Below are 22,082 nucleotides of genomic sequence, written 5' to 3'. Positions count from 1 at the left end.
AAAGCCTTATACATGCAGACACAGATGCTAACAGCACAGCAAAATAGAAGATCCAAAGACCCTACATGGCTTGTCTCCCTTTTTTTATTACATGCTTCTACAGGTGGAATACTGGCCTGGCAGAAACTAACAACTAACTGGGGACACTAACTTCCCCTACGCTCCAAACAGGAATGCTCCAAGCCTAAAATAGAAATCTGTACCAGTCTGATGCTGCATCAGTAACAAAAGCTCACACTACATCTTCACTTTTAAGCAGCGTGTCTTTGATCACCTACAATTTTCCTATAAACTACTTATTTCCAGGGAGACAAGATGGATGTCAGAGTATTTATTTATTTATTTATTTTTACAAATCTTACCAAATAAAATAGCATAACTTTACTTAAAGAAGTCCTTTATTAAAGGAACGCATTTACTTTAAAAAAAATAAAGCTATTTCTATTAGAAAGGCATGATTCCAAGGTCCAGGACAAACATCAACTACATTATCCCCAAGGAAGTAACAGTCTTCACTTACTTCCTCTCTAGGCTAATCTTTGTGAGTGTAAACATTTTGGAAGACAATGTTCTAAGTCACAGCCACACCACCTCAGACATTCATCTGATTAAATGTTGGCATTTCAAGCCGTGATATCTATCTGTCCTTCAGCAGTCCCCTTCCAGTTTGATAGCTGAACATTCCATTTACAAATTAGATAACCAAATAAAAGGTTAATTTGGAAAAAAAAAAGTGAAAAGAATTCGACATAAGTGACGAAGAGGTAATTATCCAGTCAAACACTGAAATGCAGTGTTATTTTTCATATAAACACTGAGCACCTTGGCTGAGAAACAGGGTCCACAAGATGAAATCCAGGGTGTGGTTGACGGAATCCTTAAAGTAAGGGTATCTTCCACCAAATAAACATAGCATCTAACCCTTTTGAGTGTTCTTGTTCATACACACTGTTGGTGGTAGGTTGCCACAACATGATTTTTAAGCACATTCTAGATAAGAACACTATTCCATATAGGGATTCAATTCAATTCAACTTAATTCAATTCTATATAAGAACATTATTCAATATAGGGACTGAGAGGCTTACTGTTAGCTACTGCTTTGTCAGAACACAGATGATACAAAACCAGTAGGTAAAACACATGAGTCCCTTTCAAAAACCAGGCCAACTCTTCAACTTCCGGTTTTTATTTCCACCAAGGATAACAAGTTATGCCAGTTAAGGAACTACTCCAAAATAAGCAGTTTTCCTCTGGCCTGCTTTCATTTAAATAGAACTGCAGGTTCCAATCCCTCAGTTAACTGTCAGTAGGAGAAGAATATGTAAACATACAATAAATATCACAGAGAAAAGCGAATACCTTATGAAAACGTAAAGCAAGCAACACATCCTTACCTTGCTGCTGCTGCTAAGAGGTTCTTGGCATTAGGAGCCCCAGGATCAACAGACAGAGACTTGGCAGCTAGTAACAGCTTGCTGGAAGCCATAGAGATGCTCTTGAGGTTACCTATTACTTGAATCTGGTCCTCTTTAGTCTGGAAAGCCGCAGTAGCATAAAATTAAGTGCAGAGTTTGCAACAAAGAGAGCATGCTAAAGCCACATTTGGAAACCCAGTTTGTTTATCCATCTGAAACCGGTGACATGCAGAGGACCATGGTCCGGTCAAGGACATGGACCAAAGCCTCTGTTCACCCAGACAGGTGCCTCAAGCCCCACTCACATAACAGAAAAAGAAAGCCATATAACAAATAGCTTGGTTTCTAACAATGGCAGTATTCTCAAATGAGCAATGGAGAAACTTTTCTACTTGTTGAACAACGCTTTTGTTGTCAAGACTCTCATGTGTCTCTGCCTGGCACAACTGATCCACATTATTCAGTCAGTGTACACTCTGTATTCTAGCACCCTCTGTAACCCACAGGCTCTCTTGCATCTAACTGGGATTACTCACACAGAAAGATCCCTCCAGAAAGTCCTCTATCCCCAAAAATACGTTTCTATATGCCTACGTTGGTAAACAATCTGACTTGGATGTTCTATTACTTATTTTAAGCCATTGCTTGAAAAAGAAAATGTTGTGTATACATACAATTACAGTGAAGTACTGCATTATCACAGCAAATAGCTGTGACTAGATTCTTCTGTCAATGGTCAATAGAAGTGAACCTGTTGTTTCTAACAGTCTGTTCAGGTTTAATGTAAAGAGGTTGCATGTTACTCAGCTGACATGAATAGCTTTTAGTCTATATTTATATTCTGCCTCCTCCCTGCCTCAACATTTTGCTGGCCATCCAAAATACCTGGTATTGATTCTGTTCAGGCCAAATAACTAGATGCAGACAGAAGGCATTATATCTTGAAAAGGTCAGCCATTAACCTAAGATGGTTATTATCCCCTATGTCAGCAGGATCAGCAAATCTGCAAGGGCCACAAGGTCAGCAGCAGCCAGAATTCTCTTTGCAAGTAGCTATTTGCAGTATCATTTCTACCTTTACCTTCACTGAATTGCTTCAAACAAAACATTTAAAAGTAAATAAGGCCCATGTCTAAAAAGATAGTCAGGTACCTAACTCCTACTCAGTTTCAGAGAATCGGCTGATATTTGGTGCCTAGCTCAAGTAATGGGTCTGAAACCTGAATAATTAAGATTTGATGGAGAATAATCAGCAGCTATTGTCCCATCTCTCTACTCAGCTCTAGCTACAAAGCATGCACTCTAGAGAGACACTTCTGAAATGACTACAAGGGAGTGGAACACTCAAGACTTTCCGGCTAGTTTTCTTTTGGCAGTAATTTCTCAGGTTTATAAGTTCCTCTTATTAACTAGGGCAAAACAGTCTGCAGATTCTTTTTTCTGCAAGGCCTCCTAGCTCTCCTAGTACATGACCCTTTTTTAGATGCTGACATTTGTTATGCTAAATCATCTCCAAATGACTGATTAGTGTAATTCAGTACACCTAAACTCAGTAAGATAAAATGAAGGAGATATCTCCAACTTCAAATGAGTACCTACACTACCAGGAATGTGCTAGGTCATACGTGACAACATTCCTGATTTATTCTAATGAACTTGGTAACAAACTGTTACATTTTAAATCACTAAACAGAACTCCAAGTGCTTGCTGTCAGATTCATGGCATTTTAGCCAGCCCTCTTCAAATGCTCGCTCCACTCTGTAGCAGGTCCACAGCAGGATGCACTATAGAGCAATATCAAGTCTGGATTTTAAATGCATCTTTTCCTCTCTCTACTTAAAGCATTTGAAAATTAGCAAAGAAAGGTGCTAAATCTCGAACAGTGTTCACCAATTATGCTCCATGGTAGTTCTACCAAAATAGAAGCAAACCTTCCCATAAGCTTTGAGAGGTTCAGCAGCACACCTTTGTACCTTCAGATATACAGCTCAAATCAGTCAACAGCCCAAACTAGACCAGAGTACAAAGTCATATTTCTGACTAGGCACATGAACAAATACCAGTATCCTGCATGAAACGCAATTGCAGAGTTGACTTCACTCTAGACAACCAGTTACAGATGACTGTTTCATAACAAATATCACCTATCATATTTGGAGAGGCTCACACTAGCACATTGTACTGTGCTGCTAGATAACCAAGATACTGCATTGCAAGACACTATGCCCAAAATATTCCTTTGTCCCAATTAGCAAGACAAAAAACGTACTTGCGCTTGGCCAGCCATTTCAATACCAGCATCAAGAAATTCATCAAAATCATCACTGAATTTTCCAGAGGCTGCAGCCAGTTCCCCACTTTGGCCCCGTGTAGCATGGACAACTTCTCCTGCTGACTGATTCAGGTCTGCGGCTGCCTGGTTCAGCTCACTCTGAGCTTCTTGAAATGACTTAGAACTTGGAGGTAGCTGTAAGAGACCATGTGCTGTATTTTATTGACTGTCACGTCACACCAGCCCTTCACAACTGGAAAGTTCAACACAAATCAAGAACACTACATGCAATACAGTAGCGAGCTTCATGTACAAGCTAGAACAGAGAACTGGACTGCTAGTGATTCAGTTCTGAATGCAGAGTAGTCCAACTATGGGACAGCTCTCAACAAAAATCTATACAATGACCTTAGTCCTGCTGTTTTGTTCAAGGGACAGACAAGTATGTAAGCCTTTCAAGGGACAGGGATGATGATAGCCATTTTATGGTTCAACTATGAAATTGGAAGTGATGAACTCAGTGGCAAGAGTTGGAGAATTTTCATCTCCAAGTCATCATTCATTTCCACAAACAAGCTTTCCAGAACACTACACAAATATTGGCAGCTCTTCACAATGACTCTGAACTCCTGACCTACAAAGTCATTGCACAAACATATCAAAAGACAATTCCTCCTTCATTCACAGGGTAGCAGGATCACTGGTAGGTGCAGAAGAAAGTTGTTCAAACCATATAACCTTCCAGCAAATTACCAGTGCACAAAGGGGGCTTTTTGACATTGATGCAGTTAAACAGAATTATAACAATTCTTCTCCTTGCACAAAATGACCACAGATACACCAAACATTTTTTTGACTGACCACAATGCTCCTTAAACTGAACAAATCACTTCTAGGTGACAGATGCATTACAATTTTTTTATTTTCGTATTCTTCAAAATGTTAAGTCACATTTGGCATTTTCAAAAAAACCCAACTAACGGTGATCTATGACAGTTTTAATATCGCCTTCACAAGCCACAGACACATTTCACCTTTCCCATAAACTAGAACAACAGCATTTCAGCCAAAGTAGCAGCTACTTCAAGTTGCATAAACTTAAACAAAACTTATGGGGAACCCTAATCTGCTTTTCAGTTCTCTGAAATTTATTTCTATATTAAAAGACATCTCACCGAATCAACAAGGAGCTTCTTGCTAGACTCCCCAATACTCTTCAAGGCCACATCCACATCCTTTTGTCCAGGCAGACAATTCACGCAGTTATTCAAGGAGTGAGACACGGCTTTTGCCACCTACAACAGATCAACAAACCCATCCATGCCAAGAATGGCTTAAGTGCTCATTTATCTAACAGGAGGCATGTTGTGTAGCCAGCAATTCACACATTCTGACTCTTAACAACACCACTTTTGAGGCTTGTGACTTTCTTGGTTTGCTCACATGTATTCTAGCAGCAGCCATTATTTATGCCCACCCATCAATTATTTATGCTCACCCATTTGATAGGATAGTGTTGGCAGGCAGCTGCACAACTGCTCCTGGCACCCGGGATAAGGCTGCAGCACTGCAGATAAGGGAATGCCCCTGAGGGTAACCATATACTAATCACAGACATCCTTTGCATGATACTTTTTTCGAAGTCCTGACTAAAACAAATCTCTCCTCGTAAGAAATTATTTAAATTATAGGCCATTTATAGAACTTTTCAAATAAGTAAAAAATCATTATTACTATTATATATAATATATATATAATTACTATAATTACTATTACTCCTTAAAGTCTTCAAAAGCAGTGGTGCCATACATGCAGAAAACGTTCATTCACTTTTTGAATAAAACATGAATACAGATCCTTCATTTAATAACAATCAGTTAAACAGTTGTTTCATTTTTGCAGTCAAGCAGCTTGCTCAAGTATGTTTTGGGTAAAAGCACTTAACTGCATCTTCGTATAAATTTATTTTTCTAAAAGATGACTAAAATATCATACTTCATCTGCACTGTTTAACATAAGCATGATGTTACTATCTGAGAGTTGCTGGAAGGAACAGAAAGCTGACATTCCTTGTGGCCTTATTTTCTGTTGTTCTCTCTCATTATTTAATGCTGCGTTCTAAGCAATTTCACCTGGTGTTTAACAATTCATGTAGCTGCTCAAGTCACAACTTACCTGGGCTAATCTCTGCTGACTGTCTGCATCCCCTGGTGCAGCCAGGGCCTGCTTCGCCTCCTGAATAAGCATAGCAGAGCCTTCCATGACATCCCTTGCTGAATCCAACATTGCATGTGCTGCCACAGGGTCGGTAGTAGATGCTGCAACCCCTCGTGCTGCCTGAGCCAAAGTCTTCAAAGCCTGAGCAGTTTCTCTGGCAGCAACTCCTATGTCCAGATTTCATCAAGGATTCTATTAGTTACCCTTTAAGATGATCTTTCTATTTTATGACAGATGAATTTGCAGATAATGATCCCATTGCAAAATAACATTGCAAATGCACTTTAAAAGAAAATCTTCAAACATGAACATATTTGAAATACACAGCATCCCTTAAATAGAGAAATGCCTGTAGTGAAGCCATACAGTAGGTATACTCCAAAGACCACATTCTGGGCACAGCTCTACATCAGTGCCTAAATCTTAGTGAAGCACTGAAAAAGAAGAAAATCTAAAACCTGAAAATGAGGAAAAACTCATACTCCAAGCTATGGGGGAAAGTGATTGTCTGCAAGAACAGTATACATGACTTCAGAGCCACAGCATCTCTGCTGCTTCTGAAAACACAATTTTGGATTTTTTAGAAAATAAACACAGCAATAGCTTAAGTTCAAGCAATTGAAAAAAAACTTAAAGAGATCATCAGAGATGACACAACTTGATATAACCTAACATCACTGTGAGTACAAAAATAATAGAATGAAGTCACAGAAAGGATGTCATGAAATTAAGTTGCTATGGTCTGTCTGGCTGACATTATAGGACATCCATCAGCTCTAGAGCTATGGTGCACAGCTATGAATAACGGTCCTGTTCTTCTATTTTTGAAATTGAATTCAGGCCTTAAAGAAAACCAATATAAAATAGTCTTCTAAGAGACCTTAATTAGCACATAGTCTAGTAGACAACATAGTAGGTGGTATATTTTGAGTAAAAATGTTAAAATCATGCTATTGCTACCAAAAGAAAGCTACAGAAAAAGGTTCACAAGACCTCTACAAGACCTCTTGGTTATCCACATTTGGGCATTAAAAATAGTTAGAATGTTCTAACGTCCCTATTGGAAATGTGTAGAAAGCTGGGACATCACAACCAAGTACCACCCACAAAGTAGCCATGTTAGCACATTAACACCAGTGCTTTTTAACACCTTCCTCTTCTGGTCAGCTGAACACTTTTAAATGCAGAAACTTTAGAAGATAATGAAAAGCAAGTGACATTATATGTCAAAAGAAAGCCAACCTAGGCAGAGAAACAGTTACATCCTTCCTATTTGACAAACCAGAGAGCTTTCTGCATTCTTAATTTAAAGAAAATTTCAGTAAAAATACCCTTGGTTTATCTCCTTTATTTAGAGTACCAGTAAGAACCTTTTAAGTTTGACTTAATTTATCACAGCACCACAAAATAAAAAGGTCTGATTGTTTTGCTCTCAGTTTGGTGCAGCTTTCATCCTCTACAATGACTTTCGGTACAAAGCGAAAAGAAACTCACTGTGACAGTTGCAGACAAGAGGGAATTATTAAATAGTGAATATAAGCCATAAGGAATTTTTATCACAGAGAAACAGCAGAATGTCTTAACACCTGCACTCAGTGCTTCCTTGAGCACACACCAGTTTCTGCATGAGAAGACAGTATGAGGTAGAAAACAGTTATATGAGCTTTGAAAAGGAACTCATTACTTTGTAGGATTTCCCAACCAAACAGCTCTTACAGCCTGATGTTAACAGAGCTACTAGATTTAATTATTCAATATAAGCTGCAAGTATCTGTATTCCTTCATCAGATACCCAGTGCTAACTTCTGCATAACCACGTGATAGAAACACAAGCCATCTTAATGCAATTACACCTGCTTCAAATGAAAGCAGCCGTAAGTTATGTAACCCTAATGCAATTATCACCAATGAACTGGTAATTCATATAATGCATTTATCAGTAATATTAAAAAAAATCCTAGAGTAGAATTTGCATCAACAGCTTTTCTTTTCTTACAGAAATAAGGAGTCCAAACGTTTTACACTCTAAGAGTAAACCCTTTTTCTCTCTTCCAAGGAGTGTTTTCCTCATTAAGGTGTTTCCGGATTATAAAAGTACAGGTACAAAACAAATTGCAGAATCTGTGTGCCCACATTCCCTGTTGGCTTTAACTCAAACTATGCAAATGTGACCAATGAGTCAGAAAAAACAGGTACATTATACATGTAAACTGGTAACATCTAGTAAAAGATGCAGTTTTAAACATCACCAAGCTATCCCAAGTATGTGCGCATCCTGTGCTTCAAAAAATATCCAAAGACCCTTTCAACCTTCTGAAAGGGCATAGCAGCATTTCCAGCGGCACTGACCTTTAAATTGCATTACATTTTAGTTCTGTCCTTCACAGTTTCAGTGGCATATGTTTACAAAAACAACAGATGTCCCAACCTATTGCGATTATACCGACACACAGGAGATTGCAACACTGTTTTTATGAAGCACATTATTCACACTAGCAATTCCTAGTAACTTACCACAATTCACTATCAGCATTAAAAAAAAAAAAAAAAAAAAAGAAAAAAAGGAGTAATTCCTTGATTTAAGTAGTCTGTGATAAGAAAACCTTCTATCAAGTATTTTCTGGAAAGCCGAAGTTTTGCAGAGACATGATGAGTAAAACACTACCTGTGTAATGCTCGTTGCCTTGAGCAGCACAAGTTAACAACTGAGCCATTGATGAGCCGACTGCTTTGGATGTACTTCCCAGGTCCTGAGTGCATTTCTCAAGCTGTGAAAAATTACAAAGGACAGAATTCTTTGTTTAAGCTCAACTACAACACACTTGTTTTTTAAACAGTACTAAAAGTTCCTCATTCCACAAAACCCAAGCTTTTACCTCAGCTACCAAACATACACACAGTTTCTCTGAAACCTGATTAGCATGCTTTCCCTATCCTGTGTGAAATAAAGTAACATATTAGGTCATATGAACAACAGGAGTATTTTATAATTAGCAATGGAAATCAATATCTTCATCTGAGGAGAAGGGGGATTTTGTCAAATGAAATATTTCACTTTCTGAGCCTACCTGGACCGGTAGTCTTAGAACTACTGAGTTCTCACCTTTGTCCCTTGGAAAAGAAATTCTTTAAGCAAGAAAAGACCAAAACATTGCTGCTACTAAATTGTAATTTGTCCAATAGAGAACGAGGCCCTACAGTCCTATGAGTAATTGTGCTACAGAACATGCTTCTGGTGTAGTAGGAATACATACTCTTTTTAAGAGAATTAGTGCAAAATCCTAGCAGTGTCATCATTATCCAACTTGTTATTATCCAATTATCATGACTTGTTTTGTCTCTAATACTTAAAATTTTTAACAGCTAACTTTGCTTGTTTTTAAATGAACATCCTTCCTCAATTACAGTTTCTCCTGGGAGAGGTTTTAACTGTCCATCCACAGCTGCCATCTTCGCATCTTGCAGTTCATTTTTGAGTGTCTGGACTGTGTTCAAAGCAGAATCGATTTCCATTGGGCCACATGCTTCATGAGCCTATTCAGAAATCAGATCAATATCACTGTTAGCAGCTGTAAGCCACTTTCAGAAATAGTAAATGCTTCAGATATAATCTTCCCCTCCCAAATTATTGCTCTCATGACTTTAGAAGCCATGGTGGGCACTTTAAGCGTTACACATCATGGATTCCAGATTCCTGCACAATATTCTTAGCTTGTGAACAGAATAACACACTGTAAAAAGCCACCAGGGAAATGAGATGCACTTAGCTTGTGTACACATGCCTTCATGCTAGGCAGTCAAGGTACTGAGAAAATAACTGCTGCCGTCTGGACTTCACCTTTGACAAATAGCCTAACTATGCATCGTGACTAAAGTCACACTGAACCTTCTGACGCAGCAGCCCACAATCATCAGTACTCGAGCTCTTAATTTTAACATTAGCTCAGGCGTAGCCACCTCTATGCTACAATCCTGGTTTTAGGCCTCAGTGTACACAAAAAAAACCAGAGCAGGCTTTCCACTGATACCTTTTCTTTTAAACACATACATAGTCTAGAAATCTGTGTGTGAAACACAGATGGCCTCTGCTTCCCTGAATTTTAGAAGTGATAGCTCCAGTTCACCATCACAACACTGACCACAGCAGTGCTGTACCTGGGTCTCCCCAGCTTGGCAGGTGCATGAGATATGCTCCCCTTTCCCTGCTCTCCTTCAGATATAACAGCAGCTCAGAGCTCTGATGTGCTCCTCTGCGTATACCCTCCTCCTGTCTTTCTGATATGGAAAGGGTAGCACAAGCTTTTCAGTTTTCTTGCCACTTCTCCCTCCTCCTTCTGTTATGACACAGAAGGCACCTGGGAGTCTGAGCAAACTGTGCACAAAAAGCAACACTAAGAAGCGAACACTGCCTGAGAATGAGCCACTCCCTTGAGGGAGAGACAGTGGGCCAAGCAGGAGTGAGCCCGTGACCACCATCCAAGCCACCTTGCTTTAGCTGACTAATATCACCTACCTTCTGGGAGGCGGTTCGCAGCTCAGCTAAGCTGGTAGCAAGGTTCTTTGCACACTGACTTAGCTGCATTGCCGCTGCTTGATCAGTCACCGTGGGGACTGCAGCTTTAGCAGATGCCACCATTTTACTTCCAGGCTGCTCAAAGAAGAGCAATGAACACAATTGGTTTTACTAGCTCATTTTCTATAAAGAAGGCTTAAGATTCAATAAAACAAACTGCTTCCTCCATTCACACACTCATGAAGTTTCTAGATTTTCTGTATTAATCATTCCATGCACTTCCCTGATCCTTAACCATGCACCTTCTAGATCCCAGACTTTTATTCCTATGCTGCACTCTGTCATAATTCCGTGCTGCAGCATCCTCTGCAGGAGAACTCATTTGTGCTTTACTAGTACAATGACTACTTCGTTGGCACCACTGTCTGCCTGAGGCCTTTGAGTACTCAAGCAGACTACTTAAAAATATTTAAACGTGTAGTTTTGCCATTCAGTATCCAAGTGGTACAAGCAGATCCAGGTAGCAGTGATGGCGAATTTGTCTCAATGTTTCTAAATATTAAACTCTGCCAAAATTCTACAAATTGAAACTGTAATTCAAGCAATGATTCTTCACAGGGTTTGCTGTTAATACAATTAAATTACTTTGCTGAGTCTCACCATCACTATGGTACACACATATAGCCAGAAGGGAGACAGATCATTTTAACAACTCCAGAGGGAATCATATAGCAAACACTCAGAGCGAGAGCGTGGTTTGCGATACCTCTGCCTACATGGGATCATAAAGAACCTGCTAACAGGAACAAATGAAAGGGTTAATTTCTGTGCCATGTTTAAGGCAGGACTAACTGGTGCCAAGTAATGATCGTGTCATTATATGGACAACTTTCCCAGAAGGCAAGCGCTACAGCAATTGATGTTTCTTCTCCATACACATTAGTTTTCTTGCTACTTTTATCCTCAATTTCAGCAGTTTTCACTCTCCACAGATTCAAGATGCTTCAGCCATCTGACCTAGGGTACTAAATTCTCCTTAGCTATGGCTCACAGTCAGTGATGAACTTCTTTACATGGTTCTTAACAGTTCATTGCTTATTTATCACAAACAGAAACACACAGCACTAAAAAATGCTTTTTGCTCTGATAAGAGTCTGCTACAGTCATTGATTCATTTCACCTGAAGGAAGTTCTGGCTGGAATTTATTAGAGCAAGCTGGGCACTGAGGTCTTCTGCCTGAGCTTGACTTCCTCTTACACCCTGCACCAGCTGAGGAATGTGGTCTGCAATATTCTACAATAAACAAAGGGAAAAGCTTTTAGTAGATAAATAAAAACTACAAACCCTCTGACACTAAAGCAAGTCCTTTCTGCAGCCCCCTTAAAGACAACCTGTAGTATTCACGGGTACAATACTCTTGTGACTTCACAGAATTTGTTTAGGATTCCATGGAACTGAACGAATAAATGACAGTATTTTTCAGAGATGTTCTACTTTTACTTAAGAAAGTTTATTCGTGCAATTTATTAAAGATCCTACAAGACAATTTAAGATTTTTCTGCAAAGTTACGTACACAAAGTATTTTGAATTACTTATTTTGCATGTTCAAATGCCAGCAGAGGAGGTGAGAGACTTTTCAAGAGAATGTCTTGCTTTCAGAAAAAGATTGTCTTTTACACAAGCACCTCAGACTACTTTTCCTTGACTTCTAATTAAACTTTATAGTATGGCTACAGCACTCTGAAGTGTGTACTGCTAAAACTTTATTCCTGGACTGCCCAGATTGATGCTCCTCGTCCATCCATTTCACAATAACGCTTACTTCAGCAGTGCAATACTTTCCCGCCCATCCCCCCCCAAAAAAGTAGGTATCAGATCTTCTCTGCTATCTAAGAAATCATCAAGATCAAATTAGAATGAACTACAAACAATACAGTGAATCAGTTTGCTTTTTTTTTTTTTTTTAATTCATACTGAAATAGCAGCTGCCTACAACATAATCTTGAGATGTACTTGAGCTACCTTATTTAATTCCAACATTTCTTAGGACTACCACTGTGACAAGAAATAATTGCTGAATGTTAATGTGGCTTTTAACGATACCTTCTTTAATAGTTTTATTCTTGTTCCCCACATAACTGCTCTTCCATCCAGAAGAAAACCCTTCTGCATTGTATTTTTTGTTTAAGTGCAATCTCTTTAAAACCCTGAAGCAACATCAGTCAGAGCTTGAAATTAAGCTGCCAAATGTAGCTTAAACACAACAGATAACAGATTCTCACCAGACTCTGAATTCTAGCTTGGAACTTCAAAAATGTGTTTGACTTCAGGCATACCTTGAAATCTGTGGTCTTGGCAGCTTTAACTTCAAGCTAGGAAACACACTAACCCCATATGAAGGACTATAACCTATCTTTTTTAATGACAGTTGCATGTAGGCTGAACATCAGCACAGCAGGATCAGTGTTGTCAGTTATATAACCCATTATATAACCAATACATTAAAGGAGGATTTCACTCCATTACAGTATAAATTGCTATTGCTACTCCATCCTCTGTTGTGGAAAATTCAAGGGTTACCTTTATGCCATGGCAGACTTCAGCCTCATTTCACTGCGTGTATCATTCCACAACCTGTTTTGATGATCATAAAACTACTCGCCTGCTCAAGAGCACACTCGTGTGCTGAACATGCGGCCAAGACTTCTTGCCAGTGTACAAATTCTGAGCGTCTGGACCTGTCCACATAGTGCTTCTAGCATAGCTCTGCACAGACAGTGCTGCTGACTGATCTGCAGCAAAACTTTTACTTAAAGCTCTTGCTTCAGGTAAATTGTTATTACTCAACGGATACATGCTGAGGTGTATAAGCCTGTTAATCCCTTCTAATAATGTGTTTGCAGGGGTATTTGTAACAGCCACTTATAGCAGCTCAGCTTTTCAAAGCTCTCCATACAGTAACGCATGGAAACTATGGATAAGACAACAGATGAGGGTTGTCCAGAAACCACACAGATGAATGCGCATAGTGTTGGTTTTGTTGGTTCTGGTTGTCATTTTTTGTTTGTTTTGTTGTTGTTGTTTGTTGGTTTTTTGTTTGTTTTTAAATCTCCTTTTGAGGTTGCAACAGTATAAGTACAGAAGATGATCTTCAGTTCCCCATAAAGCAGAGTTCAAGAGTAATTTGTCAGTGGGTTGCGATGTGTTTACCTTACAGCTCTGCACAAGTTGCTGGTGGGCTGCTGTGTTCTTATTTGAAACAGCTGCATTCTGAGAAGCTGCAATAGTCTGAGTAGCAGCAGCCGCGGCTTGTTTAGCTGCAATCTTTGGAGAAAAAGAGAGTTAAATCAGTGGTAAAAGTCCAATATTCAGAGGATGAAACAGAAATTATAGGTAACTTTGACAATAACAACTTTGACAGATTAATATATTATATCCTGTGATCAATTTGAGTTGACTTAAAGCTCAGGATTGCTCTTCTCTCTAGATGAAAAAGAGCTGAACGCTATTATCCATCTATAACTTGCCAACAAAGAAAAAGGTGGAACTAGAAGGATTTTAAGCTCTTACTCCTTCATAACTTAGGTTGCAATACGACCAAAGTAGGTCAATTAGAGAGGGCAGAAATGGCCTAAGCAATTAGCTCCTCACAAGAAGGCCAGAGGCAACAGGCAAAGTACATTTACTGCTTCAGACTACTACATTAACACCTCTGAGGAAAGACTCAGGGGAGCCAGCTTCTACCGAGGTTGCTCTATGGCAAAAGCAAAGATACTAAAATGATGCAGAGGTATAAAATACTGGTGTTACTGAGTCTAAAAGCACTGAGAAGACCTTCTTCAAATATCTAGGAGTGTTATTATCAGCCTCTCACTATTATAAAATTAAAAATGCAACGATTTATCCAAAGTATTCCAACCCGTTATACCATGCTTTTAACCAGCCCACTAAATACCACGAAGCATGAAGTTCATTCTCATCATTACACATTCAACTCCTTTAAGGCAGTACATAACAGCAAACCAAACAAAATGTCCTTTCTATAAAGCCTTCTTGCATGCAGTTAGAAAACAAAGACATCAGCCTTTATTTCCTGAAATACTTCTGACTTTGATTCTACCCAGATACAGTAATCTAAATGCACTTCGGCGTTTAGATCACCTTGTTTGTCTGATCTCATTGCACTTGAATCAGATTACTGTAAAGCCACAGTTGGAAACCAGGAATTACAAAAGGTGGGGTTTTTTTTTTTAATCTGTCTTTTCTACATTTTAGCTGAGAATAGGAAGATCATACTTTGCCTACAAGACAAACTTCAGAGATATTTTATTGTTAGTGCACAGTGAATTGCCTTTCTCCCCCTTGGTTATGCTACCAGATAAGATGTATCTTTTCACTTCCATTTCTGCTTCTTTGATTCTCTGAATAACTTACCAGTTTAATTGGATATGCTGCAATTCAATAGATCTTAGTACGGAAATTTACATGAAATTCTGGCAGATATACTAGTATAAACCACCAAAAGATACTGTGTGTAAATGACAGATCATACAGACAAATTAAAACAGTAATGAAGTAGTTTCAGCTCAGCTGTTTGAAACCTCAGCTGTTCTAATTTTATGACTAAGCCACCATCAAATGCCTTCTGAGTCAAATTCTTACATCAGTTTACTACACCAGTGATACAAGATGCTCAATTTTCCGAGGACTATGGTATTGTATACTAGCATCTCTAATTCCAAGCCTTGTACTCAGGGACTGAGCTTACAGTGCTATCATTCTATGCTTAGCCCTTTTCCTGAAATATGCATTTCCACTTGCTTGAAATTATCTACAGATACTAATTATCAAAATGGAGTAAACTGAAAATTCAACAATGTCTAGTTTCCAACCTCTAATCTGTTAACAATTTTCTTCTTGATGGCATTCTGTGCAGCAGCATTTGTAGCAACCCGCAGTCCCTCTGCTGCTTCTCTCAGACGTTGCTGTTGATCCTCATTTTCAGGATTGGCTGCAGCTCCCTGCAAAAAATTTCAGAGCAAAAGACATGAGGCTCAGTACAAGTTCCCGGAGAAAATGTAGATGAATATCAAGCCTTTAGTTCCAGACAGCATCTGCTGTATCAGCCTGTATTTTCCTTGTATTATCTTAAAGTTAGAAGAACATTAACGTGTTACAAGACTGAAATAGAAAATTTATTGCTAGTGCAAGGTTGTTACTGTATATGTTTGGTACTTTGAGGAAGGCAGTTGAACCTTTGCTTCATATCCTACTTAGGTGTTTGGGAAAAAAGCCTTTGAAAGTAACTTCCACTATGATCTGTAGTAACATCTGTAGTTGCCCCTGTACTCAGCACTGGTAAGACCTCACCTTGAGTACTGTGTCCAGTTTTGGGCGCTACAGTATAGGAAAGACGTTGAGGTCCTGGAGCGGGTCCAGAGAAGGGCAATGAAGCTGGTGAGGGGTCTGGAAAACATGTCTTATGAGGAGCACCTGAGCGAAAGGGGATTGTTTGGCCTAGTGAAGAGAAGGCTGAGAGGAGACCTTATTGCCCTCTACAACTACCTAAAATGAAGTTGTAATGAGGCTGGTGTGGTGTCTTCTCCCAAGTAACTAATGACAGGACAAGAGGTAACAGGCTCAAGTTGTGCCAGGGGAGATTAGATTGGATATTAGGAAAAATTTCTTTACTGAAAGTGGTTAGACATTGGAACAGGCTGCCCAGGGAAGTGGTGGAGTCACCATCCCTGGAGATGTTCAAAAGACACACAGATGTGCTGCTTAGGGACATGGTTTAGTGGTGGGCTTGGTAGTGTTAGGATAATGGATGTTCTGATGAATGTAGGTTTTGGAAAAAAAAAAAAAAAAAAAAAAAAAAAAAAAAAAAGCCCAAACAACAAAACAACAGTTTTTAAAATTCCTAATTCAATATGCCCTTCAGTAACTGCAGTCCAAACCTTGTACCCATTGGAAGTCTGAGAAAGTAAGGATATGTAAAGTCAAAGATATGCTCTGTAGCCAGGCATATGGGCCCTCAGAGCCCTAGCAGAATGCCTGGCCCTGATCTGTAAAAATCATTTAAGTGCAGAATCTGGAAACAATTGATAAACATGTTGAGGGAAGCGATTCTCCCCCTGTACTGTGCTCTGATAAGACCCCACCTGCAGTGCTGTGTCCAGGTTCTGGAGTTCCCCAGCACAAGATATAGACCTGTTGGAGTGAGTCCAGAGGACGGCCACAAAAATTATGATCAGGGGGCTGCAGCACCTCCCCTTTGAGGACAGGCTGAGAGAGTTGGGGTTGTTCAGCCTGGAGAGGAGAAGGCTCCGGGGAGACCTTACAGTGGCCTTCCAGTGCTGAAAGGGGGCCTATAAGAAAGATGGGGACAAACTTTTTAGCAGGGCCTGCTGTGTAGGACAAGGAGTAATGGTTTTAAACTAAAAGAGGGCAGATTTAGGCTAGATATAAGGAAGATATTTTTTACAATGAGGGTGGTGAAACACTGGCACAGGCTGCCCAGAGGTGGAAGAAGCCCCATTCCTGGAAACACTCAAGGCCAGGTTGGACTGGGCTGTCCCCACTCACTGCAGGTGGTTGGACTAGATGACCTCTAAAGGTCCCTTCCAACCCAAAGTACTCTATGATTCTATGAACATATTCCTGCCTAGGGGATTTAAACAGGTTTCTAACACAGAACGGAAAGAAAAGGTTAGATATTTGCCTCTCCTGTGAGAACGGGACAGTGGCATGGTGGGGAACACCACAGGCAAGAATCCCCAGGTGGAGGCAGAGTTGCTTTGTTAACAGCTTTTGTAAGAAATTGCTGTGGGTTTGTGGTTCCTGTTTGTCCGTTTGTATGAGTGGACTGTACAAGACTTTGTATCACAGTGGTGATGGCTGGTAGTAACTGCCCTAGATGACTTGAGTCATGACCACCCTGCACACAGGTGAGAAAAGCAGAGCAAGAAGGGTCTTTAAAACCAAAAAAACCTCCAGGTAACTAATAAATTGTTTGTTGTGAATGTACCTAGGATAAGTCATTAAACGCAGAACATTCACAAGATAAGAAAACTCATCTTTGCTATCAGCCAGATTCTATCTATAATATCCCACATACCATCTCTACTTTGCATATAACTATACAACTTTAAGCTGACAGTTCATTTTCCTGCTACCTTTGCAGCTTCAACCATGCGGGCTGTAGAATCTGCCAGGAGCTTTGCAGCAGCCAGAAGCTTCTTAGAGTTGTCCATGTCGATTTCTGCTTCGGCATCTGACCTCATGGCATTGACAAGATCAGAAGTGGCTTGAGCCAGTACCCTGGCCTGCCGTACCATTTCACCTGTGGTAGACAGTTATATTTTTACTTTCCTTCTCTTTGCCTTTCAGTTTTGGTTTCAAAAGTCATCTCGACAAAATGAAAATAAAGTCACATATGCTGAAGTATTCTTTCGACTTGAAAATGATACACAGCTAATTTATAACTTAGATGCTTCATAAACAAAATCTTGGATCGCAACATAAGTTAAGGAAACTGCTACAGTGAAGATTAAGAAAAAAAGGTAGTATTTGCATTTTAGATAGCAAAACAAAAATTAAAAAAATCAATACCTTAAGGTAATTTTGAATACACAGTTCAAGTAAACGCCTGGCCCAGTGAAGACTAATAATTTTGCTTTCAAATTACAGCCAAGATTTCACTCCTTTAATAAAAATTACCCATCTTTCACCTATTCTTCTTTTGTGGAATTATCTTCTAATATAAACTAAATTAAGAATGCTATCAGAAGAGACTCAGCACCAATTAGGTGGTTTTGGCCAAAAACAAGGTGTATATTTAAGACAGGGGTCATGTTCTGGTCATGGTGAAGCACAGAGATGAAACAGCAATGCTTCTGAAGTGGATACATACCCTTTCTAGAGCAAATTCATTTGGTCACCAAAACATATTATGAACTCATTCATAATAGACTTGAACCCATAAGGCCTTTGGTTTTCTGTAGGTTATCAAATCAAAACAGTCATGTTCGCGTCTAAAGTCTCATCATTTTCAAACTCTCTTAAAAAATGATGGGAAAGAAAACGAAAACAGCACTTTTCTCATGTGTAAAGGTGACTTGTGGACTTCAGAATTAAATATTTTCTTCCCAGGCTCCTCTGGTCAGGCATCAGCAAAAAAAATTCAAGTTTTCTAGCTGTTATCAACTATTTCCCCACATGCAATTTCAAAATGAAAATTTTTACCAATAATTGTTAACTCAGCTCCCAGTCCAAATATTCCACTTGGAAAAAATCCCTTTAAACTCCCTTTCTTACAGTATTAAGTCAGTAAATCAAACAGAAAGAATAAGCTGTTTGGACAATAAGACAGCAGTCACAAGCCAGAGTCTCTTTGCTGTTAAAACTGTGACCACAGGAGTGTAATGACAGTTGGAAACGCAGACTGGAATGTGAATGCCTTCTACTAAAAACTAAGTGTTGCACAACAAGATATTTGACTGTGAACAGAAAACAAATGCTGTCCAAGATGATCTCTTTTACTGCATCTTTCTGTACAGAAGCTGGATCAGGAGTGAAGCTAAACTTAAAAATTGCCATGGTTTTCTGTGCACATCTGCAGTAACTAAATTCCTTTGGACAGCTATGGAACATTTGAGAAATTTTCCACAGCTTTCAATTCGAAGATTAACTATGGTTTAGCAAACATTCCTACGCATTTTAAAAATATTTATTCACTCAGATTTCTCATAAAGAAGATTCTAGGGTTAAAATACACAGAATTTCACTAATTGCTTCCTTGCACGTGTTCCTCCAGAAGAGTGCTGCATGGCTGAAATGACAGTTACTTTAAAAAAAGAAACATCTGAAGGCTTTACCTCTTAAAACTTAAAAACTAAGATGACTACAACAAAAGATTAGTTTGTTCATATCAACTGCAACACAAATACAGCTGGGATTGAAGGATTTTTTTTCCTGGCCTTGCGTTTATATAACAGAAAAGACCAAAATCATACTCTTCACCATAACTGCTTCTTAAAACTGATCCTATTTTAAAATTTCTATGAGTTGTCTTGATTTCAAGTCAACACTGCCCCTTCATGTGGTTGCTACTTCATAACACTTGAAACTATTGAAATTTTACCATTCTAATTTACTGGATGTTACTAAAACTTTATATTGGATCAGTTAAATGTTAGGCATCTCAAGTTTTAGTTGGTTCTAAAAGCTGCATGTTTTAGAAATGTCACAGGAAAAAGCAGAAGCTTCAAAACCTACCACAAAATCTATGCATAACAAAATCAAACACTGGGAACTGCTTGCCCAGGGTACCTGTCTTCATATTTGGAGACGAGAAATTGCTACACAGTTCTGTAAAGCGAATCAGTGGTAGAAAATGGACAAAATATTACAGTGATCCTTTAGCATAACATTGATTGTTTTTACAGAGTATTCATTCCATCTAGCACACAGCTACGTGCATTTTGCTGATTTAATATTACAGATTGAATGACTAGCCATCATGAAAGCACTAACCTAGAAGCACATTACACTTCAGAGAAGGTTTTTTACTTGCATTTTTTGAAATATGCACATCTCTGGATCATGGAAAGCTACTGTCCACTACAGAAACTTACCAGCATCTCCCATCGAACTGAAAATGCTCTCTGTGACACACATGATGGTATCTGTAGCCTGGTCATAGCGTCCAATGGGCTCTCCCCGGCTCGCAAACTGGCGGACATGCTGCAAGAGGTCGTTCAGGGCTTGGCTGACAATGCTGGCAGCTGCACTGACCTGCTTCAGTAACTCAGTGTCATCTGTGGCAGCCTGGCAGGCCCTCACACAGTTCTCCACTGACCGATCTACCAGTTTCCCTGCCTCAATCAGCTGTTCCTGACATACTGGAGAGCTGATGGTAGGACTCACAACCTGCATGGGGAAAGGACACAAAGCGTTCAGAAAAGGCTTATTTGCAAATTTCCTAACTACTAACAAGTGAAACGTCTACTACATTAGTTTTTATTCTTTAACTTACCTGTTTTCCCTAGACAGAAAACCCTGAAAGTGAGTATTTAAATAGGTAACTTCAGACACCTAGCTTAAAAATCTGGGCTCTGCATATCATTAATTTAATCTCAATTTAGATTCTGAGAATGGAGGCCCCCATCTTGTTTCATGCTTCTTCATCAGCTACTGAACTGAGAAAACACTAGACAGTGGTTCTGGAGGGCAGGCACGGGCCAAACCCCTCCAGAGTGACTACGTCCACTGGCAGACTTCTGTACCCTGGAATTCCAAATAAAATGAAATCTTAATTGGAATTGGTCTTATAAAGCCTTCTTATATCAGCCTTTTCTATTTTGTTTAAATAAAAATATTGCTTGACACAAGCCAACAACGTTCTACTTCTGAAGCCACTCGAAAAGTAATAAACCCTGTGTCTACAGATCAGAAACAACCCTCCCCCATTTTGTTCAGGCATATCCAGGCAGCTTTTAGCAGTGGGAAAACTGAATACCTTATGAGGAAAACAGGATGCCACTGGATGTCTTGGGCCATATTGAAGAAATTCACAAGCAGTAAGAACATCAAGACCAAACAGTGAAAATTCATATATATGCATTACAAAAAGCCCTTGCAGCCAGAGAAATAAAGTAGAAAATATTAAAAAATTAATACCTAATACTGGCTATTAATTTTAATATAAACCTTCTGGATGTTTCACAACAGTTGAATACCCATTTCCCTGCAAAAGATGACATTGCAGACTTCAAAAGCAGCGTCCAACTAGGAAACGTGAACTGTTTAATTTTTAAAATTAATTCAGTATATTATTTATTTTCAAGACAAAAAAGGCTGCAGAAGGTGTAACGCTCCAATTGCAGACTTCAGAATTTGAGGTCTGATCTCAGCTCCTTTGTAATTTGCTTAGACTGAAAATCAGTACTTGGCCAAAGGCAATGGATCTATTAAAACGATTGGGCTACTGTAAATTAGTGCAAATATATTTAAAATCAATGATCGCCAACTTGATTTTATTTTCACTAAGAATACCAACTTTTAATTATTTAGCTTTAGATGAGGTGAACCCATCCTAATTCTAGACTTTATTAGAAAACGTACATAGCCCTCCAGGCAAGCTGTGCTACTCGAACTAATAATTTTTATGTTTTTGTTTTATCAATATTAGTAACTTATCAGATGGGCTCTGTTATCTCTGGAACCTTCTTTGGGGATTAAAGCAACATCTCACATCCTCTGGGCTCCTGATTGCCACTGTTATGGGTGACAATTTATTAAACAACAACTTTGATATTACTTAAATCTAGAGCTATGATATTAAGACAGTATATTGCCTGAGACTGTGGGAAATACACAGAAGCTTACACTTGAAATGATGCCTCACCACCTCACGAACACTGTCAGCCTCACCTTTGCACAAGCCACAAGCTGGGAAGTAGAAAGTGCACACTGTGTAGCAGCAGCGATGACCCGATTCTGCAGGACTGTATCCTCAGCAACCTGTGCTACATTCTTGGCCTTCAGCACTAACATAGCAGCAGCGTTTGCAACAGCTTTGGCCAGACTCATGAGAACATCCTGGTAAAATAAAGGGAAAACTCTGTCTTATGAACATAAAAGTATAGACTTTGTTTAT

General features: G+C 39.2%; 1 protein-coding gene across 1 annotated transcript in view; it reads right to left on the bottom strand.

The window, feature by feature from the left end:
• Positions 1-22,082, bottom strand: part of TLN2 (talin 2) — a 113,786-nt gene that overhangs the window by 61,814 nt on the left and 29,890 nt on the right. Inside the window, exons 17-29 of the mRNA XM_086471830.1 lie at positions 21,857-22,024; positions 20,059-20,353; positions 17,599-17,765; positions 15,316-15,444; positions 13,634-13,747; positions 11,602-11,715; positions 10,422-10,556; positions 9,314-9,442; positions 8,574-8,676; positions 5,867-6,075; positions 4,867-4,986; positions 3,689-3,886; positions 1,398-1,537 (exon numbers count right to left, since the gene is read on the bottom strand). Of these exons, the coding sequence (XP_086327956.1) occupies positions 1,398-1,537; positions 3,689-3,886; positions 4,867-4,986; positions 5,867-6,075; positions 8,574-8,676; positions 9,314-9,442; positions 10,422-10,556; positions 11,602-11,715; positions 13,634-13,747; positions 15,316-15,444; positions 17,599-17,765; positions 20,059-20,353; positions 21,857-22,024 (2,021 nt within the window). The remainder of the gene's footprint in view (positions 1-1,397; positions 1,538-3,688; positions 3,887-4,866; positions 4,987-5,866; positions 6,076-8,573; positions 8,677-9,313; positions 9,443-10,421; positions 10,557-11,601; positions 11,716-13,633; positions 13,748-15,315; positions 15,445-17,598; positions 17,766-20,058; positions 20,354-21,856; positions 22,025-22,082) is intronic.

The sequence above is a fragment of the Leptosomus discolor genome, chromosome 11, assembly GCF_034619465.1.
Source record: "Leptosomus discolor isolate bLepDis1 chromosome 11, bLepDis1.hap2, whole genome shotgun sequence".
Classification (NCBI taxonomy): Eukaryota; Metazoa; Chordata; class Aves; order Leptosomiformes; family Leptosomidae; genus Leptosomus; species Leptosomus discolor.
This window is presented reverse-complemented; position numbering and strand designations above follow the sequence as displayed.